Source organism: Mustelus asterias, chromosome 26 (assembly GCF_964213995.1).
Source record: "Mustelus asterias chromosome 26, sMusAst1.hap1.1, whole genome shotgun sequence".
In the NCBI taxonomy this organism is placed as follows: domain Eukaryota; kingdom Metazoa; phylum Chordata; class Chondrichthyes; order Carcharhiniformes; family Triakidae; genus Mustelus; species Mustelus asterias.
This window is the reverse complement of record NC_135826.1, coordinates 9,498,992-9,525,610: the sequence shown is the minus strand read 5'-3', so window position 1 is coordinate 9,525,610 and position 26,619 is coordinate 9,498,992. Positions and strand designations below refer to the sequence as shown.

Sequence of the window (26,619 nt, the reverse complement as noted above, 5' to 3'; positions counted from 1 at the left end):
GATTAGGTACATTGGCCATGCTAAATTCTCCCTCAGCGTACCCGAACAGGCGCTGGAGTGTGGCAACTAGGGGATTTTCACAGTAACTTCATTGTAGTATTAACGCAAGCCTACTTGTGACACTGATAAATAAACTTTAAATTTTTATGCCATATAAGCATTCCGTTCCACAAAAGTTTACTTTTTAAAATAAAACAAACGATCTAACAAAATCTCAATCAGGATTCAGGGATGTAAAATCCTGTGATTCATTATTGAGGCATTACTACTCACACAAATGTTCGCAATTGAAGAACTATCGGCATCCCCGATGGGTTAATAGATTCGAGAGAGTAATGAAAATGTTTAACCTGCAACAAAATCATGAATTGTAACACTGGAGTTGTAGTGTCGAATGCACATGGATTTCATATCAATTAGAAACAGTTCAAGATGTGCATGCAAAAAGATGACTCACGCACACACTGGAGTCACTGAAACTACAATAATTATACTGCCGGCCAGATTAAAATAAATGTTTTCTCCAACCTGGAAAAAGACTGATCTAAGACCCGTGGGTGTTACTGGCATCTGAAGTCCCTGAAGACTGTGGTTTGAGAGCAATGAGACTATACAGTCGATTAGATTGCTCCAGGATAGCAGCCAGCAAGCTACGCCAGGCATCATCCAGCCAGCAATCTAAACTCAAAAGATTTGACATATGGGACTCCAGACAAGTGGATTTCCAAGTTCTGCTAATAACAAATGGCTCATGGGTGGATAGATTAAAAGTGCACTGATTTAAGCCTGTCTTTAATTGATCAAAATTGTAAAAGATGTAGTTGGAAAAATAAGATAGGCTTTATTTCGCCCACTGGATCGGAGGCTTGAATGGAGATTCTGCAAGTTCCCAGTAGGTTTAGGATTGCAAATATTTACTTTGTAACAATCAGGATTTGTAATGCACTACTTGCTTCGAGCTAGCGGTGAAACTGTTCAGTCCTGCCCAGCAGCCTGGAGCAAATCCAATACATTTTTTCAGGATAGTGATGCCTTTTTGCTTTGTGATACCCAGTAACCTAGAGACCTGGGCTGGAGACAGATTTGATTAATTAATTAGCTAAATGTGAGCAACATTAATAATAATCATGATTTGTGTAAAAACCCATCTGCTTCACTAATCTCTTGGAAGAAATCTGCCATCCTTACACAGTCTGACCTACATGTTACTACAGACCCACAAATGTGAGGTGAATTCACACATTTAAAGACTGATTATTTGGAACAGCAAAATACATAAACTCTTTGTGACACTATTGATCCGATGAACTCTCTGCTCCTGATTCCTGGAAACTAATGGGAGGCAAGTGCATTCAGCTAGACGTTCCAGCTTGCAATATGTGCAGAAAGATGTAATGGCTTTGTTTAATACTCTTGTTTGTAATTGGAGTATGTCGCTTTCAACTTTAATATGGAATTATGATCCTTATTTCCCAGCACAATTTTTTTGGCAATGAGATTACTAATAAACCTGCCTCGTTACTCAACACTGGATCTAAAATAGCTTTATCCAGAGTTGGTTCCACAGCATTCTGGTCGAGTCAACAGTCACAAAAGCATTCTTCAAACTCATCTTCCAGACCACTTTGTGCCAATTTGATAGGGCCAGTCTATACGAAGGTTAAAGTCAAATTACATCATCTTTGTTCAATGCAACAATAATTTGTATAAACTGTCTAATATATAAATGACTATTAGAGAGCCTATAAACTGTACCCACCAGCATTTTCTGACTTATTCTTAATCGCTACCCATACTCATTCGACTTCCTGATCTTCCGAGCCAAGATCCATTCTTACTAATGTCCTCATGTCACCAGGACTACCCCTCCTCGTTTTCCATTCTACCTGTCCTAGAGATGTTTTGTAAACTGTATGTATTTCTCAAACTTGGTCACCTTGTAACTATACCTCAGTAATGGCAATTTGATCAAAATCATTCATCTATATTTATGCCGCTAATTCATACATCTTACTGCATTCAGATAAGGAACCTACATTACTTTTACTATTTGTGCCTGCATGGACCTTTCTCGCTGATGCACTATTAATTATCGATAGACTTTGTCCTTTCCTGTCCCCTTGTGTTTACCAACATCACTACACTGGTTGTATTGTCTTGGATTTCTAATTCTCCCTTCATCTGATCCCTCGTTTCCCCCCACGCCTTCAGCCCCATTTAAAGCTCTAGTCATGCAATTTTCCCAAACACTGGCCCAACCCAGGTTTAAGTGAGGCCATTTCACTGGAACAGTTCCTTCATTCCTCAGCACTGGTGCCCGAGTCATGTGAATCAAAAAGTCTACCCACACCACTTTGAGCTGTGTATTTAATACATTATTTGCATGACCCTAGGACAACTGGCACATAGTTCAGGCAACAATCTAGAAATGATCACCTTCAAACATCTGCACTTTCATTTGGACCCCAACTCCTCAAACTTTCTCAACAGACTATCATTCCTAGTCCTGGTTTTGTCATTGTTTTCTGTGTGGATCATGGCAAGTTTGCCTCCAGCTGATAGGAAATGTCCTTAACCCTGGCAGGAAACTAAGCATGGGCAATAAATGGTGGCCCTTGTTGGTGATGCTCCCATCCCAAGAACAATTAAAGAACTTTTTAAATAAAGGCAGGTAGCACAAATTACTCAAGTACCAAAATTTTGGACATAACAACTAGGAGCAGGAGTAGGCTTTCTGGCCCCTCGAGCCTGCTCTACCATTCAATAAGATTATGGCTGATCTTTTTGTGGACACAGCTCTACTTACCCGCCGCTCACCATAACCTTTAATTCCTTTACTGTTCAAAAATTTATCTATCCTTGCCTTAAAAACATTCAATGAGGAAGCCTCAACTGCTTCATTGGGCAGCGAATTCCACAGATTCACAACCCTTTGAGTGAAGAAGTTCCTCCTCAACTCCGTCCTAAATCTGCTTCCCCTTATTTTGAGGTTATGCCCTCTAGTTCTAGTTTCACCCGCCAGTGGAAACAACTTCCCTCTGCTTCTACCTTATCTATTCCCTTCATAATCTTATATGTTTCTATAAGATCTCCCCTCATTCTTCGGAATTCCAGTGAGTATAGCCCCACTCTACTCAGTCTCTCCTCATAAGCCAACGCTCTCAACTCCAGAATCAACCTAGTGAATCTCCTCTGCACCCCCTCCAGTGCCAGTATATCCTTTCTCAAGAAAGATGACCAAAATTGTACACAGTACTCCAGGTGTGGCCTCACCAGCACCTTATACAGCTGCAACATCACCTCGCTGTCTTTAAACTCCATCCCGCTAGCAATAAAGGACAAAATTCCATTTCCCTTCTTAATTACCTGCTGCACTTGCAAACCACTCCTTGGAGATTCCTGCACAAGGCCACCCAGGTCCCTCTGCACAGCAGTATACTGCAATTTTTTACCATTTAAATAATAGTCCATTTTGCTGTTATTCCTACCAAAATGGATGACCTCACATTGTACTCCATCTGCCAGACCCTTGCCCACTCACTCAGACTATCTATATCCCTTGCAGACTTTCAGCGTCCTCTGCACACTTTGCTCTGCCACCCATCTGAGTGTCATCTGCGAATTTTGGCACACTGCGCTTGGTCCCCAACTCCAAATCATCGATGTAAATCGTAAACAATTGCAGTCCCAACACTGATCCCTGAGGCACACCACTAGTCACTGATCGCCAAACAGAAAAACATCCATTTACCCCTACTCTTTGCTTTCTGTTAGCTAACCAATCCTCTATCCATGCTAATACATTACCCATAACACCGTGCACCTTTGTCTTACGTAGCAGTCTTTGGTGCGGCACCTTGTCAAATGCCTTCTGGAAATCCAGATACACCACATCCACAGGTTCCCCATTGTCCACTGCACATGTAATGTTCTCAAAGAATTCCACCAAATTAGTCAAACATGACCTTCCCTTCATGAACCCATGCTGCGTCTTACCAATGGGACAATTTATATCCAGATGTCTCGCTATTTCTTCCTTGATGATAGATTCAAGCATTTGCCCCACTACAGAAGATAAGCTAACCGGCCCATAGTTACTCGCCTTTTGTCTGTCTTCTTTTTTAAACAGTGGCGTCACATTTGCTGTTTTTCAATCTGCGGGAACCATCCCAGAGTCCAGCAAATTTTGGTAAATTACCACTAGTGCATTTGCTATTTCTCCCGCCATCTCTTTTAATACCCTGGGATGCATTCCATCAGGGCCAGGAGACTTGTCTACCTTCAGCCCCATTAACCTGCCCAACACTACCTCTTTCGTGATAATGATAGTTTCTAGGTCCTCACCTGCCATAGCCTTCCTGTCATCAATTTTTGGCATGTTATTTGTGCCTTCCACTGAAGACCGACACAAAATACCTGTTCGATGCCTCAGCCATTTTCTCATTTCCAGTTATTACATCCCCCTTCTCATCCTCTAAAGGACCAATGTTTACTTTAGCCACTCTTTTTTGCTTTATACTGACTTGAAGCCAGTGAAATAAACACCCTCAGGAGCAATTCAGTGGTACAATACATAACATAATCCATCAGGAATGACAGTACAGGGACAGTAACACTGCTCTACCTTGTACGTTCCACATCAGTGTTAAACCTTTCTAATTGGATATAGACTGGGTTGCAGTGCCCAATTTGGAGCTAGTGGGGCCCCATGCTCTGCTTCATTTATGGGTTCCCCACCCCCAGGAACCAACAGCTACCCCTCCCCAAGTTCTGCTGGAACCAGGGTGCTCTGGCCTTTTAGAAACTCTTATCCTCAGTCTTCCTCCCATTGATAAATTCAGGATCCACCAATAGGAACAGCACTGTGAAAAAACAATTACTATGCGTGCTGCTAAACTGAGAGTGAGATCAGCAGTGAGTGCAAAGCAGTTTAATGAAATGGGCTCCCCTGAGAGACAGTCGAGTAGGATCCATTCCCGGTAGAGACCCGAGATCAGCAGCAGTGATCAGAATGTTTTCAAAATATCATGGTTCCGAATCATAGAATCCCTACAGTGCAGAAGGAGGCCATTCAGCCCATCAAGTCTGCATCGACCACAATCCCACCCAGGCCCTATCCCCGGAACCCCACATATTTACTCTGCTAATCCCCCTGACACCCCTAGGGTCAATTTAGCATGGCCAATCAACCTAACCTGCACATCTTTGGACTGTGGGAGGAAACCGGAGCACCCGGAGGAAACCCACGCAGACACGGGGAGGACGTGCAGACTCCACACAGACAGTGACCCGAGGCCAGAATTGAACCCGGGTCCTTGGCGCTGTGAGGCAGCAGTGCTAACCACTGTGCCACCGTGCCGCCCCTCTGAGTGATTCAGTGAGATAGATACATTTAGAAAGAACTGCTACATTTTTGCATTTGGTTAACTCTTGAGCAGATAAAACCACATTCTTAGAAATGCAAACATATAACAATCTCATTGAGAACCCTCACATGCAGACATATACATAGATGCACACTCATTAGCATATAAGCATATGCCAATCGCTTGGGTTCAAATTAACAAACAGCAGAGCGGAAAGGTGTGAACATGGCCTTTCTTTGTACAATCTGCCTCCACAAATTGCCACTGTTAGGTGACAGTGCCCAGAGCAGTTGGAGCCTTGCCACAACTTTGGCTCCGTTTGCAGTTTCTCATAACAGCAAAGAATCATGCGGAGCTGACAGGTGGAGAAACAGGCCAATCGCAGACAGGCTTAACCGCCAGAACCAGCCAATCAGATGCTGTGCTGGGTGTGATGCGACTTCAGTGAGAAGTGCAGTAGCCAATAAAAAGATGCATTTCCAGCAATAACCAAGGAGTTTAAAGAGGAAATGAGAAGAGAGTGAAGAGTGCTCTGCGGTGGTAGGGTGACTCGCTCATCATTTTGCATTTCCCCTGTAGCTTGGGGGCCCAGTGCCATGGCAGTGTGTTTCATTGCAAATCCGCCCCTGCTGGGTTGTCCTGTTCTAATATCCTGTTCTTACCTCAGGAGAACTATATCAGCAAGACAATCCTAGTTCCAATTCCAGCTGTGAATAAAATAGCTCCTTTAATATTAAATTAGGTGGAGTATTTTGCATCCGCATGTGGATTGCAATTGCCCACATTTCCTTTCACTCAGAACCTTCACAACAGAATCTCACCCTTGGCAGGTTATCAAAAGAGCCAGATATCAGCCTCTCGCTGTTAGGGCTGGAAGGATCCTAAAGAAAATAATCGTGGTCCAATTCTTAACAGAAAAAAAGGCAGAAAAAAATTGAGCTACCGGGATAGAACGGATTGATTTGGGTTCTTCAGCTTTGAAAAGACCTTGCATGTGTAAGGTGGGGAAAAAAGTAAATCGAGAAAGTTACTTCAAACTGATAGAAACTGGGAAAAGCCTGATATCAACTCTTCAGAGAGTGTGATCAACATGTGGAACACCAACTACCCGGCAGGGAGGTGGAAATAAAAAAAATCCTGAATCATTTCACTTACGGTTAGATGCTGTAGATATGGGGGAGGAAGAAAATACATTGCTGGACCTTGCTGAACAAAAGGGAAAAAAATATTGGCAATACTGGAACTCAGTTGGACATACGTGGCAAGTCATTCAGCACCTGAAAAGAGAATAGATCATCTGTATACCTTCCAGACATGTGATCTCCTTTAGAATGGTTTTCTAGAAATTCGAGTGCAGCCTTCCCCTTCCTTATCTGTACTTAGTGATTGTGAGTTTGTGTGTTACCGTGCAGAAGGAGACTACTCGGCCCATCAAGCCTGCACCGGCAACAATCCCACCCAGGCCCAACCCCCATAACCCCACATATGTACCCTCCTAATCCTCTTGACACAAGGGGGCAATTTATCACAGCCAATCAACCTAAGCCGCACATCTTTGGACTGTGGGAGGAAACCAGAGCACCCGGATGAAACACATGCAGGCACGGAGAGAATGTGCAAACTCCACACACAGTGATCCGAGGCCTGAATCGAACCCGCTGTGAGGCAGCTGTGCTAACCATAACCACTGTGTTGCCCTTACAACAGAATATTTAATTTGCACGTCCTCACTTGAAACAGCTTCCTGTTGGCTACTCGAGTTTGCAGTTAAGATCTGTGCTTCTACTTTTGCATCTTAAGCTGATATGCAATGTAGAACTCAGACTGTGTAGATCCTGAGCACTGTTGTCAACTGTGGGTCAAGGAAATAAGAGCACGATTCTTGTTGAAGGTCTGTTTTCTTATGATTTAGGTTTGCTTCAAGTACTTGTACTAATTCTCACTGTAAAGGGCAGGAGTTAGCACCTCTTGTGATCTTCAAACTGAACCTCATCTATTTAGTTCATGGGATGTATGTATCATGGCAAATAACTCACTCTCTTCTTAGGGCATACATTTACTGTATACCACAGGACATCCTAAAGATATGAAAAAGTGCTTTACACAATAACTGTTTATGAAGTGCTGATAAGCCTGTAGGACTTTAACCTGGTGTTGAGAGACTTCTTACCGTGCTGTCCAACGCCAGCATCTCCACATCATCGTTTGTTCGCAGCCAGAGGACAATTGCATACAGCAAGATGCTACACACAACAAATGAGATGGATGACCAGTGCTCTGTTTGTAGTGACATTGGAATCATACAGCACATAAGAGGCCCTTCGGCCCATCGAGTCCATGCCAACACATTAGAAACTCCCACTTAATCCCATCGGCCAGCACTTGGCCCATAGCCCTTAATGTTATGATCTGCCAAACGCTCATCCAGATACTTTTTAAAGGATGTGAGGCATCCCACCTCCACCACCCTCTCAGGCAGCACATTCCAGACCGTCACCACCGTCTGGGTAAGGATGTTTTTCCTCACACCCCCCTAAACCTCCTGCCTGTCACCTTGAACCTATGTCCCCTCGTGACTGATCCTTCAACCGAGGGGGAACAGCTGCTCCCTATCCACTCTGCCCATGTCTCTCACACTCTTGTACATCTCAATCAGGTCGCTCCCCAGTCTTCTCTGCTCCACAGAAAACAACCCAAGCCTACACAACCTCGCTTCATAACTTAAATATTCCATCCCAGGCAGCATCCTGGCGAATCCCCTCTGCATCCCCTCCAGTGCAATCACTAGACAGGGAATGCTAACCAGGACAGTGTAAAACTTGCCTTTCTTTAAACTGTGCCACATGATCTTTCAAGTCTACAGGAGCAGGCACCAGACGTTGGTAAACAACTCCTCTGAAAGACGGCATTTCCAACAATACTGCACTGGTAAATCAACCTAGATTAAGCGCCAAGTCAAGACAAGAATGCCACCATCCAAAGATGCCACACACTAAGTCACACTGCTTTGTGAGGAATAAAGTTAGTTAAATACATCTTTCATGTTTGACATTTTGTTCTGAAACATCCTCCCCAAAAAAAGTTAGATTTATGCAAATCCCAACTCATATCACCTGCTATTTGTTTATTCTTTACATAATCTGAACAAAACACTACATAGTTTATAATTGTACTAAACATAAATCTACATGCAGGATTAAACAGTAAAAAAGATACATATTTTGAGTTATAAGCCCATGGCTCTTATAATTATCAAAAGATAGATCAAATTCATAAAGCATTAGTACAGGTACGGTCACAATCTTCTAATGTTCACGATGAGTTGACAACACTATCAAAAAGTACTAGACAGATACATGGTACATCATGATTAGTGTTAAAGAGCTAGTGTCAATATGAGAGTGCGGCAGCATGATACCTGCCAGATACATACTGCACATGTTGTACCAGGTTATCATTCAACATCGTGGAGGTCAAAACAGGAATAGTTACTGGAAGCTTGAACTTGCTCGTCATTGAACATGGTGAGCTAAAGGTTATACCATAGAAAACAACAGTGGGAACAATTCAAGTTTCACAGAAAACAATATTCATTCCAGTTATCTATGTGTTTGCTAAGAGACAGCAGGTGGTGAAGGACGAGTTGGGATTTGAAATTGTTACTGCACACATCCTTTTTTGGATCTATAAAACAGATGCAGCAGCAACAGGATAACGGCTTAGGGAAGTCAAAGAATGTGCAACAGGAGCCCCTTACTTACTGTCGTCACTTCCCTGAAAGACTGAATTGTGTCTTCTTTATATTGCAGATCTGGGGCCATTCCAGATCTAACATGTTTCACGATAGGATGGCATTCATAGCACCAGCTTCAATGTGCAAATTGTTCAAATGTTACAGGTGTGACTTTACCGTTTTAACTGCAGGCAACATCCAGTGAAAAGGTTTTTTTTTTAAAAACAGGCCAGCAATTTGATAATAGCCTTTTTTGGGTTGGAAGATGGATGAGAGACGGGGGCTGAGTTCAGTCCACCTGCAAGCAAGACTAAAAATAGTGGCCTGAGCCAGCTGCGTCCAGGCTGGCGGGAAGACATTTCTCCCCACCTGTGCTTTGGCTGCGGAGGCAGAAGGAGAAAGCACCTCACAGGCACATCCTGTATCTCAAGAGACAATCATGGTGGTTCATTTACAGTACTTCTTCTAACAGTGTGTACAGCAGCTCATTTATGCTGCAGAATGCCTCCCAGGCGGAGCATGAACAGAGGCTGGCAGGTGGACAATTTTAGCTGTCCCTCCTTATATTGGATTTAACACTTGTTCTCTACTAGGATCTTCCCTTCAATATAAAAGTGGTTCACAGAAATGAGGTACTGTTTAAACTTGTACTTCTAAACCAGTTGGTCTAGTTATTTACAGCTTTCACACAACAATGGCAGGCAATGCTTTAATACCCTCACTTGTTCTAAAACTATGAACCACCAGATAGCTGGGTGTGTTGTGGAAAAGATGTTGAGGTTTTTTTTTTAAAGCTTGTCTCCTCCCTCATTTCCTCCTTCAAAGTGCTGACACTTGCTGGGGTTCAATTCCAAGGACATCAGGCACCTTCTAGTATTTCACCCAAAGTGCTATTATTCTTCATTGATGTCAATGGACTATTTATCTACCACAGCAGAGCATGATCCCATTCTGTCCTCACCCCATCCACTGCAAACATATTCTCCCAACAGGATAGTGATCTTGGCTTGTTCTCCCTGTTCTAGGGAAGCTGGGGATTGATTTGAACAGAACCATAAACGTTTCCCTGCTAACTACACCTGCGAGGGAGGAAAAAGCACGTCTGTCACGAACCAGCGGACAGGATATGCTTTAAAAAACATAATCTACAATAGAGAGGAACAGAAGTCCTGTTTTGATTCACATCTTAAACTTCCAGAGTGGATTGTTAATGTAAACATGGGACAAACAGAAGGCAGTGATGGGTTAGACAAAGTAAGCCAGTTATGTTCAAAGGCTTAAGTTGCAATGTGGACACCACTACTTGGATAGTACCAGATTCTGGGAATGGGACACTTCCATTTCAGGCACCCAACGTTACAAAATCAGGTGCAGCAAGGTTAAGCTCTCTCTCCCAGGCTCCAACTGTTCACCGGGCCCCAACCTTGGAACAGCATCCCGTGACTGCATTAGTATGACATTTATCCAATCCCCACCACAGCCATCCTGTGCCCTGTTGAAGGAGTTTGCCAGTTTACTGCTGTATGAAACTGGATTCCGCCTGGCCAAGCTCATTTCATACAGGATCCTGTTAGATTGCAGAAGAGGAGACCAGTCACCCCATCAATTCAGGCCGAATGTGAATCCAGGTGCCAGAATTGAAAGGCTGGTGTCTGACCAATTGTGCAACCCCCAAGTCCTTGTGCAGTGTGAATTATTTCAATATAACCCCCATGTTAGTGTGAATTGGGAACCAAAGCAATCATAAAAACATTTTAAAAATGAAGGTGATGTTCATGATCTGAGATCATGTGATTTCCACAGCACTAACTGCGCAATAGAAACTAATTTATGGATGAGCAGTGTAGAAAGAGTACCTCCTACACTGGGAGCAATAACACTGTCACAGCTATTTCTTCTGCAAAGCAAATGCCTAATTTCAGCCCTTTCACTTTGTTAGAAGTGGACAGCTTACAGAAAAGAATCCACTGAACTAAACGCTGACCTCTCACAACCATATCGCAATACATGCAGAGTAACTGGAGCTGCAACTTAGTTTAACACAGAGAAACATTTGTCAATTCAAAATAAAAAATGATGATGCATTGCACGCAATGTAACACTGCACTGTGAGAAACAACCCATGGAAGTGGACTAGTGTTTTAAATTAAAAGGAATGTTGAAAGTCTCCCTCTTTCCACATCTGTATGTGGTGTCCAGTTCAGCACCTTTACTGAGGTAATGGGACCAGCACTTCAACATAGTTGACAGGGAAGAATCCCGATTGGCCGTGCAGCATTCCTTCATACCAGTTGTCGTCGATCTGATTGGTCAATGTGATGGTGTCGCCTTCCTTGAAGCCAAGCTCTCCTTCATTCTCTGGCTCAAAGTCATACAGCGCCTTGCAGCATGGCTGGTCTAGGTGCGCTACACACAATACAAAACACAGTATGAGTGAAACAGCATTTTCCCCCCTTCCTTCTCTCTTTTGATAGCACTGACTCTTGCTGAGGCAAGGTTCCAGAATATCAACTGCCCTTTGGTACGACCCCAAGTCGCCATGATTTGCCTGCAAACCTAGATTATGGGGATCAGGAGGCTTGTTGATTGAGACATTACCCAAGATCCACATAAATCCACATTTCAGTTACTGCATAATTGTCAGCTGCAGGGACACTTGCTAATTTTTCCTGCCAAAATCCAGGAGCACCGAGGCTAACTTAAAGCTCAGCTGAGATAGGTAACAGATCAGAAACAAAGGCGAACATTGAACTTACCTTCCTAGAGATTAGAAAGAGATTACAATAAATCAGGTCAGCAAGTGCAGCTGGAGTGTAAAGGACATCTGGAGCTAAGAGGTGAAGAGGCAGGAAAATAGGTCCCACTGGAACACCGATGAACCTTAAAGAGTGACATGGATTCAATCTGCTCATTCCATTGATTTCCTAATTTCCCTTGAGCTGCTTTAGGTGGGGAGTCAGGAAACTTCACTGAACAGCAGCCTGGTGCAGGCAGAAATCAAAGCATCTGCTCTCTTGGTCGGAAGAGGGAAGTCTTGAAGCCAAGATCAAGGTGGAAAAAGCACAAATGAAAAGGGGAAAAGTAAAGACTTCCTAATCTTGTTCAAAAAGTTGGAATAAAACGTTTCAAACTAGGAATTTAATGTCAGACAATTAAATAAAGCCGTTGGCAACATGGTTTTGGAAATTTGGAATCATTGGGAGAAATGTTTAAAATCTGAGCAGGGTTTGACTCCACGACGCCAGGCTAATCCAGAGCACCAATTCTCTCTCCCCCCTGGGGTGTATTGAGACACACTTCCCAAACATCCACTAAGGAGTTCAAAATAAATAATCAAGTTAAGATAAACTGGACTCTCAAAGCATTGGAATTTTGAGGGGGAAAAGAACATTTTGAGCCAAGTTGCTGAAACAGTACAATAGATTCATGTGAACATTGCCACATTGCACAGCATGGCTTGAGCGAATCTACTCGAGAAAACCACATCCAATGATAGCGAGCTAAAAGGGCATCTGACACCAGAGGGGCACTTGGTTGGGTGCACTGTGGCAGAGGCCACCTGTCGTGGCATGAATGATGAAACTCTGAGCAACCAGTGTTATTCAAACTTTTCTACCACTCTATTAGATTCACCATATTAAACATACTTGGATAGGTAAAGTGGGTTACACAAGGAGAATGGTCTAGTTTCCTCAGCGTCTGTCTGTACCACATCAGTAAGCACGCAGAAACAAACCTCACTGCCTTGAGCCAGGGGAAGTGAGGTATTATTTAGGCACCTCACTCACATCCAAACACTGCTTAGAACAAGGATATAGAAGCATAAACCACTAACTGGAAACCTTTTTTTTTTTAGAAACTGCCTCCATCTCTAGTTATCCTCATCAACTTTCACCCATGCTTCATCACCTCGCAAGCTCTCTCTTTCCCGCTCCCCAAAATTCCACTAATTTCCACCCTACAGAAATGCTGACTAATGCCTCAAACTGTATTCAATCTTGTATCGTTTTACTATAATAAAATATCTCAAGGTACTTCACAAAATGAGAGTGAATGAATTCTGAGAAGCAGTAAGGGGAGGGAACTGAAGGCTTGCAGGAAAAGGCTTTCTGGATACTTTTGCAGGTGGACAGCTATGTGGCCAGGGATAAGAGTTGAGGAATAGAATTATGGCTTGATGGCTGCAGTTGTGTCTGCAAGGTGAAGAGGAGACCGAGCGAGTGTTCAGTAGACAAGAATCTGAAGAGCACGTGTCATTTATCAATCTTATTCTCATCGTCTTGTCCTGTCTTCATTTTGTCCAACTTACTGATTCTAAATTCTGATACTCGCTTACAAGCTTGTAAGCTTCAGCCGCTTATTCAGCCAACTTCCACCCTGGCCGTTGTACCAGTTTGCATCTGCTCTTCAGGTTCTTGCCTACTGAACACTCACTCAATCTGTTCTTCATCTTGCAGACACAACTGCAGCCATCAAGCATAATTCTATTCCACAACTCTTGTCCCTGGCTGCATAGCTGTCCACCTTCAAAAGTATCCAGAAAGCCTTTAGTTCCCTCCACTTACTGCTTCTCAGCATTCATTCACTCTCATTTTGTGAAGTACCTTGGGATATTTTATTATATTAAAGCTTCTACATGAGCCATGGAATGCAAAGTTTATAAAGTTTATTTATTAGTGTCACAAGTAGGCTTACATCTCTATGAACGGTATGTTTTGTCTGTATAGCGCGCAAGAAACAATACTTTTTACTGTATGTTAATACATGTGACAATAATAAATCAAATCAAAATTAACACTGCAACGAAGTTACTGTGAAAATTCCCTAGTTGCCACACTCCAGCACCTGTTCGGGTACACTGAGGGAGAATTTAGCATGGCCAATCCAGCACGTATTTCGGACTGTGGGAGGAAAGCAGGGCACCCAGAGGAAACCCACGCAGACACGAGAACATACAGACAGTGACCCAAGCTGGGAATCAAACCCTGGCGCTGTGAGGCAGCAGTGCTAACAACTGTGCTACTGTGCCGCCCTTCACGTGACAACTTCAGATTAAATAAAGTACACCTCAATCACCAACACATACAGGCACAGCAAAGGCAGACACGATGACTCCAGATTAAAGTCTAATGGTTAGTTATAATTGTTTTAACGTATGTGACAAATCATTTTCCAATAAGTGCAGTGCCAGAAAGGTAATTCCATTAATGAAACACAAAAAGTCCGATTCAGAGAACTTTCGTATGCACTAGAAAAAGTAAATATTTGAATAGTGAGTTACAGCAGAATGATGAATATGGTGTGCATCAGTGGCTTCTCAAACTGGGAGGTCACATACATTTGGAAATCAGTTGAGTTCATAATGTGAAAACAGAATGTCAGCCAGTGTGGTGATCAACGATCGCACTTGGGATGAGTGCAACTATTGACACATGTTCAAGACAAAGCAGGGACAGCTCCCTGCTGACAACACTGTCCATCACTGACAATCACTTATGTCCACAGAGCCAAGCTTGTGAACTTTGCAAGTGCTTCTCAGTTCTTAATAAGTTGGTGTCAATTGTTTAGGGCCACTTTAGAAATGTTAGGAGTGTGCTCTCTTTACATCTGAACATCTCAAAACAAACAGCAAGTTAGACAGATGTTGAAAGAGAGAAATGCTAATGGAGAATTGGAAGCAAGCAGGAAAATGGGACTTCAGCCCAAAAAACATCATGGGCTCAGATTAATTGACCCCCTGGCCTGTTTGCTTTTGGTAGCATTCCATTGGCAGGGAAGTTTGGAACGCACTGCTGTACAGGAAGAGGAAAATACCATTGATGCACAGCAGAGGGAGCTGATATTAGGGATACAATCACTACAAAAAAAACCTCTTCTTACACTCAACAGTCAAACAGCTCTTCCTAAAACCGGATGATTGGGATGCGCAGATTATTCCAGCTGTTTTCAGTGACTAAACATTTTTTTTAAAAAAAATATTTTTCTTTGAATTTTGATCGCAATTAAACATCTGATCAATAATCCTTTCTAAATTGTGACAGTACCAGATGTCTTTTTATCCATCAGAACTAAAAATTGGGCATTAGCTACCCTACTCACAGGGAGATCCACTGGCTGGTGTCCTATTGGGCTTGTCTGAATGGAAGGAGGCTGTTCCTGGGGAAGTTAATGTAAAAATTAAAAATAAATTCGATATAACTTATAAATCTTCTCTATTATCAATCAATGGTAGTTGATTGACTACTAAAGATGAAAGCTTTGTTAACTGATGAAGTCATTAGTTACACCTTCCTCTCATCTATCTCAACCTGAATCCTATACCATCCTGCTGTTGAACTGACATGGCTGCATGGCTCTCTGTACCTTCACGGAGGCCGTCAAAGCAGTCATTGTATATCACAGATTTTGTACAGTGTGGAGATGCTCTTGCTTTTCTTCATTCATCCTTCACTCCACTTCCCATCAAAATTCTTCCAAGGTCCAAAATAGGACTGATGAGGAGACACTTCTTCATTCAAAGGTTGTGAATCCTTGGATTCTCTACCCCCAGAGGGCTGTGGATGCTCCCTCATTGGATATATTTAAGGTTGGAGTGGACATATTTTTTGGTCCCTTGGGGAGTAGGAGGAAAGTGAAGCCGAATCCAAGATCAGCCATTATCGTACAGAATGGAGGATCAGGTTTGATGGGCCTAAAGGTCTGCTCCTATCTCTTGCGTTGTTGCGATCAAAATTAAAGTTAAAAACTGCCGAGAGTGGGATTTATACAATACTGGGCTGCTCCTGACATTCACTTCTGTATACTGGAGGGACACACCATTTTTCCTTCGAAACACCTTTATGCGGAAAGCAAAGGATGGTAGAAATTCGACACAGCATTAGGCCTGTATCAGGACGACTTTCTGATCAGAGGGATCCACTCCAATGACATTTCTCTGCTCTTTCAATTGTGATTGCATTCCCTCTTAAAGGTGACAAACTGTTTCAACAGCTGGATATAATGCATTCCATGTAATATGTTTTTGTGTGGAGAAAGAAATTCTAAATTGCCTCTTTATATATTGATACAAAGGTTCACACTACCAATTCAGCAATCTGAATATAATAAAATGTCTGAAAAGAGCACATTGAGCAGTATAAAACCAAGGTCAGATACTGATGGTTACGGGCCTTTCACAGGGGCTAGAGCAATTGAGGGGTTCAGCACAAGAAGTGCACTGCCCAGACTTGCATACATTATTTTGTTTTTGTTACTGAACATTACATCTAAAGCACCAAACGAACTTGGTAACATCACTGATGAACAGCAACTGTATGTGTAGATGCTTAGATCAGCAGCGTGTGAGGGGAATTTATGGCTAGCCATTAGTAGCATCTGAATTGCTACTAACAGGGCAGTATATGGATGCAATATAACAAACAGATTGCTAATTCTGTTAAATGGAAAGAAATGTTATGGCCTACAAAAAGATGTGCACTCACTCTTTCAATTAGCTTGAGGGCAATAGTTCTTACTGAAAATACTGCCAGCCCACAACATAACTTTATGCGACCTTAACAGTGCATGTTCATCTTATTATTTTTCTTCCTCCTGCTCATGCAATTGCTGACTCTGGCTGATTTATGGTTATATTGGCGCCAGCAGTCCTGGTACTTTGCCAAGCCTTTATAGTAAGTGCTGGCAGGCTAAATGACAGTGGAAAGCATCAGAGCTGGTACCAAATGACTGATTTCCAACAGGAGAGTCACAAGATAGTGATTGGGAGTGGGAATCATTTTACCCTCCCAAACCCAGGAATCTTAAATGTAGGACTATCAGTGCCACCACGTCCAACTTTAACTAATTCAGCACAGGCAAGGGAGCAAATCTATGAGTCTTCTCGTCTGTAACAAAGCATTTCAATAGCATTAATGTTTCATGGCTGACAACTCGTAGCCAGAAAAGATGCCTGTTTTTCCTCTATGCTGAGTCAAACAGGAACTATTGAGTAAACTAAGGATTGGAAGATACTGACGGTGTGGAACTTTATAATGCACTTGAAAATAGCTTGCTAACTGTGGAACTCCTGTCTTGTTAGAAACATGGGGCAGAACTGAATGCCACTGGCAAATTTGGAGCATTTATTCAGGTAGCATGGTGCCAGGTGGGGACTCTTCTTGCCTGAGTCCAGGATAGGGAGGGCCACGCTTGGCCTCCCCATCTGAATGCTAATTGAGGCCCCTTAAGTGAGCAATTATTGTCCACTTAAGGGCCTCATTCCACTGCTGCATTGCCACTCTGGAAGCTTGAAAAGCAAACTGACGGGCTCCCAAAGTGTCCGTAATTTAAAGTTACTCAGTGCCTGATTGAAGGACCTGCTTCGAGAAAGGTGGGAACCTGCTAAGAGCCACACCCTGCCATTTCTTCTTACTTCCTTCTCCCCACCCGTAACTGATGACCTCCTTCTGCGAGCCCTCTTGCCCTCTGTGGTGTCTCACCGCAGGACTGGATCTCCTAAGTCTCTGGTGAAGCATGACTGGCAATAGCCACCATTCCCGGTAGCACTGACAGGCAATGGAGAGCTCCCAGCCTGATTGGTCCGCAGCTGCCGAGGTCCTAAATTCCGGGAAAGGCCCCACTGCTGGCCAGTTAAATACCTGATTTAGATTCTTGCTGGTTCTTCAGCTGGCATGTGAGACCCTACACTGCTGACATTAAATTCTGACCATGGTTTCATGGTGGGGGAAGGAAGCAATACTTGACACTGGACATGGAGATGCTGAGTGAGAACAAGAGCAGGTTGAGCTGTGATGAATTCCATTATCAAATAGCTTATTGATACTCACTGCTCAGGTTCACACATGAAAAATAGTTAAGTACCAGGAACAATGCTCCTTCTACACTGCGTGGCCACAACCTGAAAGTTTCCACACATGTCAGCTTCATTAAATAGGATGGACTTAATTTCAGAGGCAGGGAGCGTGAAGTAGTGCAGAAACTACCAAAACACGAAGGAGGGCAAATAAAAGCTGATCACCAAGAAGCACCCAAGAACTATGGCAATTTTTAAAATCCCTGCCACAAAACAGAAATCTCAGATCCACAACCAAGATTCAGCAAGCCCAAAATTTACTTATTTGTACTCTGCTGGTCTCAAATACTAACTCAGGACAGACCAGGGATCTTGTAGAAAAGCAGAATATCAGATGCTGGAATTCTGAAATAAACACAGAAAAGGCTAGAAATACTCAACAGGTTATGGCAGCATACGTGGAGAGAGAAATAGAATTTGGTGACCTTTCACTGGAACTGGGAACAGCTGGGATAGGTTAGAATGTAACAGGTTTTAAGCTAGGAATGTGGGGGGGAGGGAACAAGAAAAAAAAAAAAAGGTCTGTGATGAGGCAAGAAAAGAAGCAAAGAAAAATATGCCGACAGCAAATGTGCTCAGTATGAGTTCACAGCAGGAGAGAGCTCATACTGATATTTCTGTCCTCAAGCCTACTGCACTGCTGCTGTGTTCAACAGAAGCCCAAGGAACAGCAGCTCAGCATTTCACAAACTTCCAGACTTGATAATGAGTTCAACAATTTCAGGCCATATTCTTGGCACCCTTTTTGTTTCCTTTTCTTTGTATGTTTTGGGTTATTCTCTTTTTTTTGGCTTTGTCAACAGTCCACCTGCTCTGCTCTCGGCACATCTTTTGTCGTACCATCACCATTCCTTTTGGCATTGGAAGACTAACTCTTCGGTCAATTATAGACCGGTGAGTCTCACTTCTGTTGTCAGAAGGCATTGGAAGACTAACTCTTCGGTCAACTCCCCGGGAATTATAGACCGGTGAGTCTCACTTCTGTTGTCGGCAAGATGTTGGAAAAAATTATAAGGGATAGGATTTATAGTTATTTGGAGAGTAATGAATTGATAGGTGATAGTCAGCATGGTTTTGTGGCAGGTAGGTCGTGCCTTACGAACCTTATTGAGTTTTTTGAGAAAGTGACCAAGGAGGTGGATGGGGGCAAGGCAGTGGACGTGGTATATATGGATTTTAGTAAGGCGTTTGATAAGGTTCACCATGGTAGGCTTCTGCAGAAAATGCAGATGTATGGGATTGGGGGTGATCTAGGAAATTGGATCAGGAATTGGCTAGCGGATAGGAAACAGAGGGTGGTGGTTGATAGTAAATATTCATCATGGAGTGCGGTTACAAGTGGTGTACCTCAGGGATCTGTTTTGGGGCCACTGCTGTTTGTAATATTTATTAATGATCTGGATGAGGGTATAGTTGGGTGGATTAGCAAATTTGCTGATGACACCAAAGTCGGTGGTGTGGTAGACAGTGAGGAAGGGTGTCGTAGTTTGCAGGAAGACTTAGACAGGTTGCAAAGTTGGGCCGAGAGGTGGCGGATGGAGTTTAATGCGGAGAAGTGTGAGGTAATTCACTTTGGTAGGAATAACAGATGTGTTGAGTATAGGGCTAACGGGAGGACTTTGAATAGTGTGGAGGAGCAGAGGGATCTAGGTGTATGTGTGCATAGATCCCTGAAAGTTGGGAATCAAGTAGATAAGGTTGTTAAGAAGGCATATGGTGTCTTGGCGTTTATTGGTAGGGGGATTGAATTTAGGAGTCGTAGCGTTATGTTGCAACTGTACACAACTCTGGTGCGGCCGCACTTGGAGTACTGTGTGCAGTTCTGGTCCCCACATTACAGGAAGGATGTGGAGGCTTTGGAGAGGGTGCAGAGGAGGTTTACCAGGATGTTGCCTGGTATGGAGGGGAGATCCTATGAGGAGAGGCTGAGGGATTTGGGATTGTTTTCGCTGGAAAGGCGGCGGCTAAGAGGGGATCTTATTGAAACATATAAGATGATTAGAGGTTTAGATAGGGTGGATAGTGATAGCCTTTTTCCTCTGATGGAGAAATCCAGCACGAGGGGGCATGGCTTCAAATTGAGGGGGGGTAGTTATAGAACCGATGTCAGGGGTAGGTTCTTTACCCAGAGGGTGGTGAGGGATTGGAATGCCCTGCCAGCATCAGTTGTAAATGCGCCTAGTTTGGGGGCGTTTAAGAGATCCGTAGATAGGTTCATGGACGAAAAGAAATTGGTTTAGGTTGGAGGGTCACAGTTTTTTTTTTTTTTAACTGGTCGGTGCAACATCGTGGGCCGAAGGGCCTGTTCTGCGCTGTAATGTTCTATGTTCTATGTTCTATGTTCTATGTCATTCAATCTCACCTGTCTTTCAGCCCATCAGTCAGACCATTTTTCCCTGTCTCACCCAGTCCTTCCTCAAACCTATTACATTTTTAACGTTTTCCCAGTTCTGATGAAAGGTCACAGGCCTGAAACATTAACTCTGCAAGTTACGGCAGCACGAGTGGAGAGAGGAACAGAGTATTTTCAGCATTTTCTGTTTTCACCCTTCTGCTCTACTTGGACCAGTTACACATTGGCTCTTCAAAAAAAAAGATTCAGTGAGGGAAAATTGTTAAGGTACAGCCCTCAAGTAACTTACACATTTCTCTTTCTTTCTGTTGTGCAGATGTGAACTGCAGTAGCAACGTCCTATTCACAAGTAAAGGCTGCAACACTTGGGAGATGAGATTTCATTTTTGTGGCAGATTGCAATAAATTTCATTTTTGTAAACGGACATGAACTTGTAGCTCAGTTAAAGCTCAGAAGTTAAAGATAAAGTGAATTTAAAGAATTAGATAAATATTACAAGCAAGCTGGGAAAATAATCTCAGAAATGGGATGAATGGATGGAAAAGACATTTTGTTCTTCAGGGAAGAGAAGTTAAACTAGACTTGCATTCGACAGCAAAGGAAGTATGTTCAAGAGCAAGAAAGATCGATCAATGCTAATGAGTTCACCAGAGAGGAGTTCTTCACTGTCCCGAGCTGGTTAGCACAAACCGATGGATACACTTATAATAAAGAAATGGAAGTCATTTTTATGCTGTATTAATATTGCTAGCTCACCAATAAATTTGCCAGCTGAGGTGGGTGGCCAAGACAACCCTACAAAGTTTAAATGCAACCAAAGTTCATCGCTCTTCCATTCTTTCCCTTGTCCCAGTTCATACTAGTGCTGGCAAATGCCTTGATCTTTGTGCCCAGGGTCAGTGATTATTCAGGGGTGGACATATCAGTGTCTGAATCATAATCTGAAATCTGAAGTTCTGGCAAAGTTCAGATTTGGCAAAGATAACCTATTTATTAAACATTGGCTGCTTGTAGTGGAGGCCAACACCCAGCCGCAGGCCTCATGAACAGTCCATTCAGTAACTCTGGATTTGGTTGGGTATTGCGAGTTTTCTTCAATTCTTGCTTTCTCCTTTGTGTCTCCCCTCTTCTCACAAAGTTACATAGATGATGACTGCTCTCAAGTATCTTACCCATGGCTGCTCTTCACACGCACAAATCTAGGTAGCTAGCGTCAGCAAGGCTGTTTGACTACACAGTGCATCAGTTAACCTGGTCCTGAGTGCACTTTGTACCTGGATTTACACTTTTCATTAGGAAATCCCTGTTTATTGATCAGGAGCAGTAATCTTGGTTAATCTTTTCTCCTCCTAGCTTGGGTCAGTTGAGGTCAATTTCAGTGCCTCAATTGCCATTCAAGCACAGATCGGATATCCCAGCTCAAAGAGGCATCAAATCTAGGAGAATCCTGGTTTGTCTGGTTCACTACCAGGCTTTGCCAGGGAAGGCTGCAAGCCTCTCTAACTTGACCCACCTCAATATAAACTCTGCTGCTACATGGAACTGTATGCTCCATTTGCTCAGCACGCTCTCTCTTATTTTACCAAAGTTCAAAGAAAACAAACAGATTTGCACGACAGGAAGCAGTGGTTTGGAAGCGCTTGGAGGAGGATTGACTGGTTAGTTAAAATCTAGTTGCATTGATGTGTGTGGCATCTCATAGCTCACTGATTAAACAAACAAAAAAATTACTTACCTTGTGATTTTGTTGACCCGCTATAGGAGAAGCCTCCATTGGAATGATCTGTGTCTCCATACTCAGTGTAAGTGCTTCTAGGTTTGGGTTGATATTCACGTTTGGGGCGACCCGATGCATCCCGTATTCTGCGTTGTAACAATTAGTATTAGACAAGTGCACAATTAATTATGAAATTAATATGTAACTAATACTCTCCACATTGTATAATAGAATCATCACAATACATCATTACCACGTTGCTTCACCAATCCTACATGTGCATTGTACTACTTGTCTGCATAGCGTGCAAGAAATAATACTTTTCACTGTATACTAATACGTGCCAATAATAAATCAATCAAAAATGGAGTTGGTAGCATAAATCTGATTAGCTGAAAGCCTACTTGAGATATGCTTTTGCTCTGAGCCCGAGGAAGAAAAACTGGAATGTTGCAATTTAGTTACAATGAGTCTACCAAATTACTGTTAAGCCTGCGATAGGTTATCTCACCAGGGGGATGCTAAGCTTTTCATCAGCTTGGACTTTTCCCACTGTGGTTTTGTTCAGACAAGTTTAATAATCATTGGTTCAGTATAACAGTCAGGCACATATAGGGCTAATGTGGGACTGAGTACACTACCATCCACAGGGATGTAAGAGAACACATGACCCACACCTGTGGGTCAGTCTGGTGTTGGACAGAGCCATGTACACAAGCAAGCATGGAGACAGCTCCAAACTCGACCCTTTGATATCTGTATAATTCTTGTAGTTAATACATACAGTTAATCTACTTAAGACTACAAAGACTTAAGACCTAGTGAACTCCAACACCCTGAATAGTTGGAACTTAAGAAAAATCAAATGCAGTCTGTTTTGTCTTGTTCCTCCAATTCCTAGGGGACGAATGGGATCAAAGGTTATGGGGAGAAAGCAGTTGGATGATCAGCCATGATCGTGATGAAAGGTGGAGCAGGCTCCAAGGACCAAATGGCCTCCTCCTATCTTCTACGTTTCTATGTTTCCTCCTTCTGTTTTGGGAGTGCCCAGATGGTCTGGAATGTGGTTGCACAGCCCAAGTTTCCACCTGATCATCTGTACCCCTCCCCCACCCCAATGGTTCCATGCTTCCAAGACTGAGCATCTGCAGATCATTCAACCATGAGAGGGGCCTAGCCAGGAGTGTGATCCTTTCCTTACCAGGTACCATTTCCCAGCAGTTGGTTACTGGATATGAGTTCAAACTATGGTTGCATTATTGAAGAACATTTTGTTTAGAACCAGCAAATGTTAAAACAAGTCAGTTTTCACTCGCTTTTATTTGCAAATTTTGAAAGTTGCCTGCAATAATTTGTGACTTATAAGACAATGAAATCCTTTCTCATATAAATCAAAGCTTGATAAAAGGTTTTATGATGCTGCTGCTAAATTGGCACTCGCAGGAATTAAATTGCAAGGAACATGATCAAAATTTACATTATTACTCCAATCTCTACTGCACAATGGTACATATAATCAATAAAAATTGAATTATGTCAACTTGGTCGATACATCTTTGCAACAACCTGCCAATTAAATTTAGCAACTATGAAAGAGATAATGCTATTCAATAGTCAGGTCTCAGCCACAAACCATCACTTCTCATTTTCCAAATCTGGAATTTATAGTATATGGTGTCAAAAATATATGGGCGGCACGGTGGCAGTGGTTGGCGCTGCTGCCTCACAGCGTCAGGGACCCGGATTCAATTCTGGCCTCACCGTCACTGTCCGTGTGGAATTTTCACATTCTCCCCATTTCTGCATGGGTTTTCTCCAGGTGCTCCGGTTTCTTCCCACAGTCCAAAGATGTGCGGGTTAGGTTGATTGGCCATGCTAAATTGACCTTAATGTCAGGGGGATTAGCAGGGTAAATGTGTGGGGTTGTGGGAATAGGGCCTGGGTAGGATTGTGGTCGGTGCAGACTCGATGGGCCGAATGGCCTCCTTCTGCACTGTAGAGATTCTATGATTCTATGAAAATTACTCAAGCCCTGTATAATAATTTAGCAAACTCGATTAATCCTTTTATTGCCATCAACCTTCATTTTCTCTTCCATACAGCATTGACATATACTGGGGTACAGTTCCATGGCTGCTATAACCTTGCTCAATTGGAAACTCTTTGCCCACGAGCTTGAAAAGTTAGTACTAATAGGCTCCATGGATGTATTTACAGCCACCTTGGCCTCACCTGTCGTTCATACTTCTGCAGGGGTCACCTGATTACTGATCAGATGCAAAAGGTGATTTTTCATTTCCCAACGCAGGATCACCAAAGGCCAATTCTAAATCCAAGCTTCGATCTGCCAGTGTGGCAAATGAACTGTGCGGGACCTGTTGCTGAACAGCTCACTAAATGAAAAGCCCTGCCAATTGAGCTAACAGTCTAAAGGATACTGCAAAAGAAAAACTGGCATTGCTTTCCTGCCCTTACTCAGGGAAACACACTAGATTGCGACATTGTGAAAGATAAAACCAAATCACGTTGAGTGGGTAACTTGCCTGTATTCATATAATCCTACTCTCCAGAAGGAGGCCATTCGGCCAATCGAGTCTGCACCGACCACAATCCCACCCAGGCCCTATCGCCATAATCCCAAGCATTTACCCTAGCTAGCCCCCCTGACACTAAGAGGCAATTTAGCATGGCCAATCCACCTAACCCACACATCTTTGGACTGTGGGAGGAAACCGGAGCATTCGGAGGAAGCCCACACAGACACGGGGAGAATGTGCAAACCCCACACAGACAGAGAACCAAGCCGGGAATTAAACCCTGGTCACAGAGGCAACAGTGCTAACCACTGTGCCATTATGCTGCCCATTGAGGCCTTTTATTAAACTTCTCACTTGTTATATGGCTTTTAAGGGAAATCCAGTTTCAAGTCCCTCCCTTAACTAACATCTTGCCACGCTTTCTCCAACATTAGAAAATTTACTTTAAATCCCAAATCACTTAAAAACAGTTTGCAGCTGTAGTCATATCCAAAACACTATATATTGCACATGCGGGCATGACTCACTCACCCGAACAGTCCAACATCTGCAACAAATTAAATCAGCTTGGAGTTAAACAATGGCATATTTTTAAAGAGATACTTATTCAGCACTTTCATAAACTACCAGTAGTTTCAAAATGCCATGGAAAAATAGAGATTAGAAACCAATTAAAAAGAGAAGGGCTTAGAGATGTTACAAAAATGATGAAAATGCAAAGGAGAATATGATGAAAATAAAGAGGTTAGGAGTAGGATGAGGAAAACCAAGAGAGGAGAGGGCATAAGGATAAAAAAAAATCAAAACCCCAAATGGATCAGTGATGCATTTTGCAAGTACACCAGTAAAAACCAAGGTTGGGCTTGAGAGAAGAGGATGGTCAATTTGTAAATGGTCAACATATTTACAAAGTACTTTGAGTCCTAGAATGTTGAGAATTCAGCAAACTGTTTACCACATAATTTAGGTTAAAGGGAGATTAAGTGCAATCACCCAAAGGGGTGAATTCTAGGAAAAGGAAGAGGCAGGAAATTGCCAAGGCCCTTGAAATTATATTTCAGAAGTTTAACTAAGTGTAGATATGTCCCATAGGACTGGAGGCTGGCCATTATATTGCCCATTTAAGAAACGGAAGTACAGAGCTCTAATCTAGGTAATTACAAGTCAGTTAGCTTAATGTCTATGGTAGGGAAAATTGAGCCTTTAATTAAGGCTTACATTACCATTTATCTATTCTAGATTAAGAGACTATACTTAGAAGCAGCCCAGTATGAATTCCAATGGGATGGTTCACCCAAAAAACCTATTTTTGTTGCAGAGCTATCAGATATGATAAATTGGAAAATGTGATAGATGTAGTGTGCATGGATTTTAACATATGGAAAAATATGAGTAAAGATTAAGGGATATGGATTTCAGAGGTGGGATGACAAGCCAGGTTAAAGACTGGATGGAATGTTAAAAAAACAAGGTAAGGGGTAAAGAGAAGGGTTGAGGGTAGTTGGCAGTAGATAATGATGCCTCAGGAGATAACTTCTGTTGTTACAATCCCCATGGGGAAACGGTAAACCAAAATAACCAACTGAATGACCCCAAACTGAAGAACTTATAGAACATAGAACAGTACAGCACAGAACAGGCCCTTCGGCCCACGATGTTGTGCCGAGCTTTATCTGAAACCAAGATCAAGCTATCCCACTCCCTATCATCCTGGTGTGCTCCATGTGCCTATCCAATAACCACTTAAATGTTCCTAAAGTGTCTGACTCCACTATCACTGCAGGCAGTCCATTCCACACCCCAACCACTCTCTGCGTAAAGAACCTACCTCTGATATCCTTCCTATATCTCCCACCACGAACCCTATAGTTATGCCACAACTAGTTTCTACTTTTTGTGGCTTTTAACACAAATCAGAATCAACAGAAATTACCCCCGAATTAACAGGAAAGTGACATTTCAAATAAAAAGGTAAATTTCACTTTCAATAGTTGATAAAACAAAGATACATCTTAGGCAGCCACAAATATATGCATCACTTTCACAAACATGTAGCACTAT

The 26,619-nt window shown here is 42.7% G+C and overlaps 1 protein-coding gene across 2 annotated transcripts in view; it reads right to left on the bottom strand.

Moving 5' to 3' along the window:
* Positions 1-11,083: 11,083 nt before the first annotated feature.
* The window catches only part of LOC144479462 (endophilin-A2-like), a 123,714-nt gene continuing 108,178 nt past the window's right edge, over positions 11,084-26,619 (bottom strand). The window contains exons 8-10 of one of the 2 annotated variants that reach the window (XM_078198152.1): positions 22,040-22,167; positions 15,199-15,255; positions 11,084-11,505 (exon numbers count right to left, since the gene is read on the bottom strand). In XM_078198152.1, coding sequence (XP_078054278.1) covers positions 11,309-11,505; positions 15,199-15,255; positions 22,040-22,167 — 382 coding nt within the window. In that variant the 3' untranslated portion in view covers positions 11,084-11,308. The remainder of the gene's footprint in view (positions 11,506-15,198; positions 15,256-22,039; positions 22,168-26,619) is intronic. The other variant, XM_078198153.1, reaches the window with a different exon arrangement.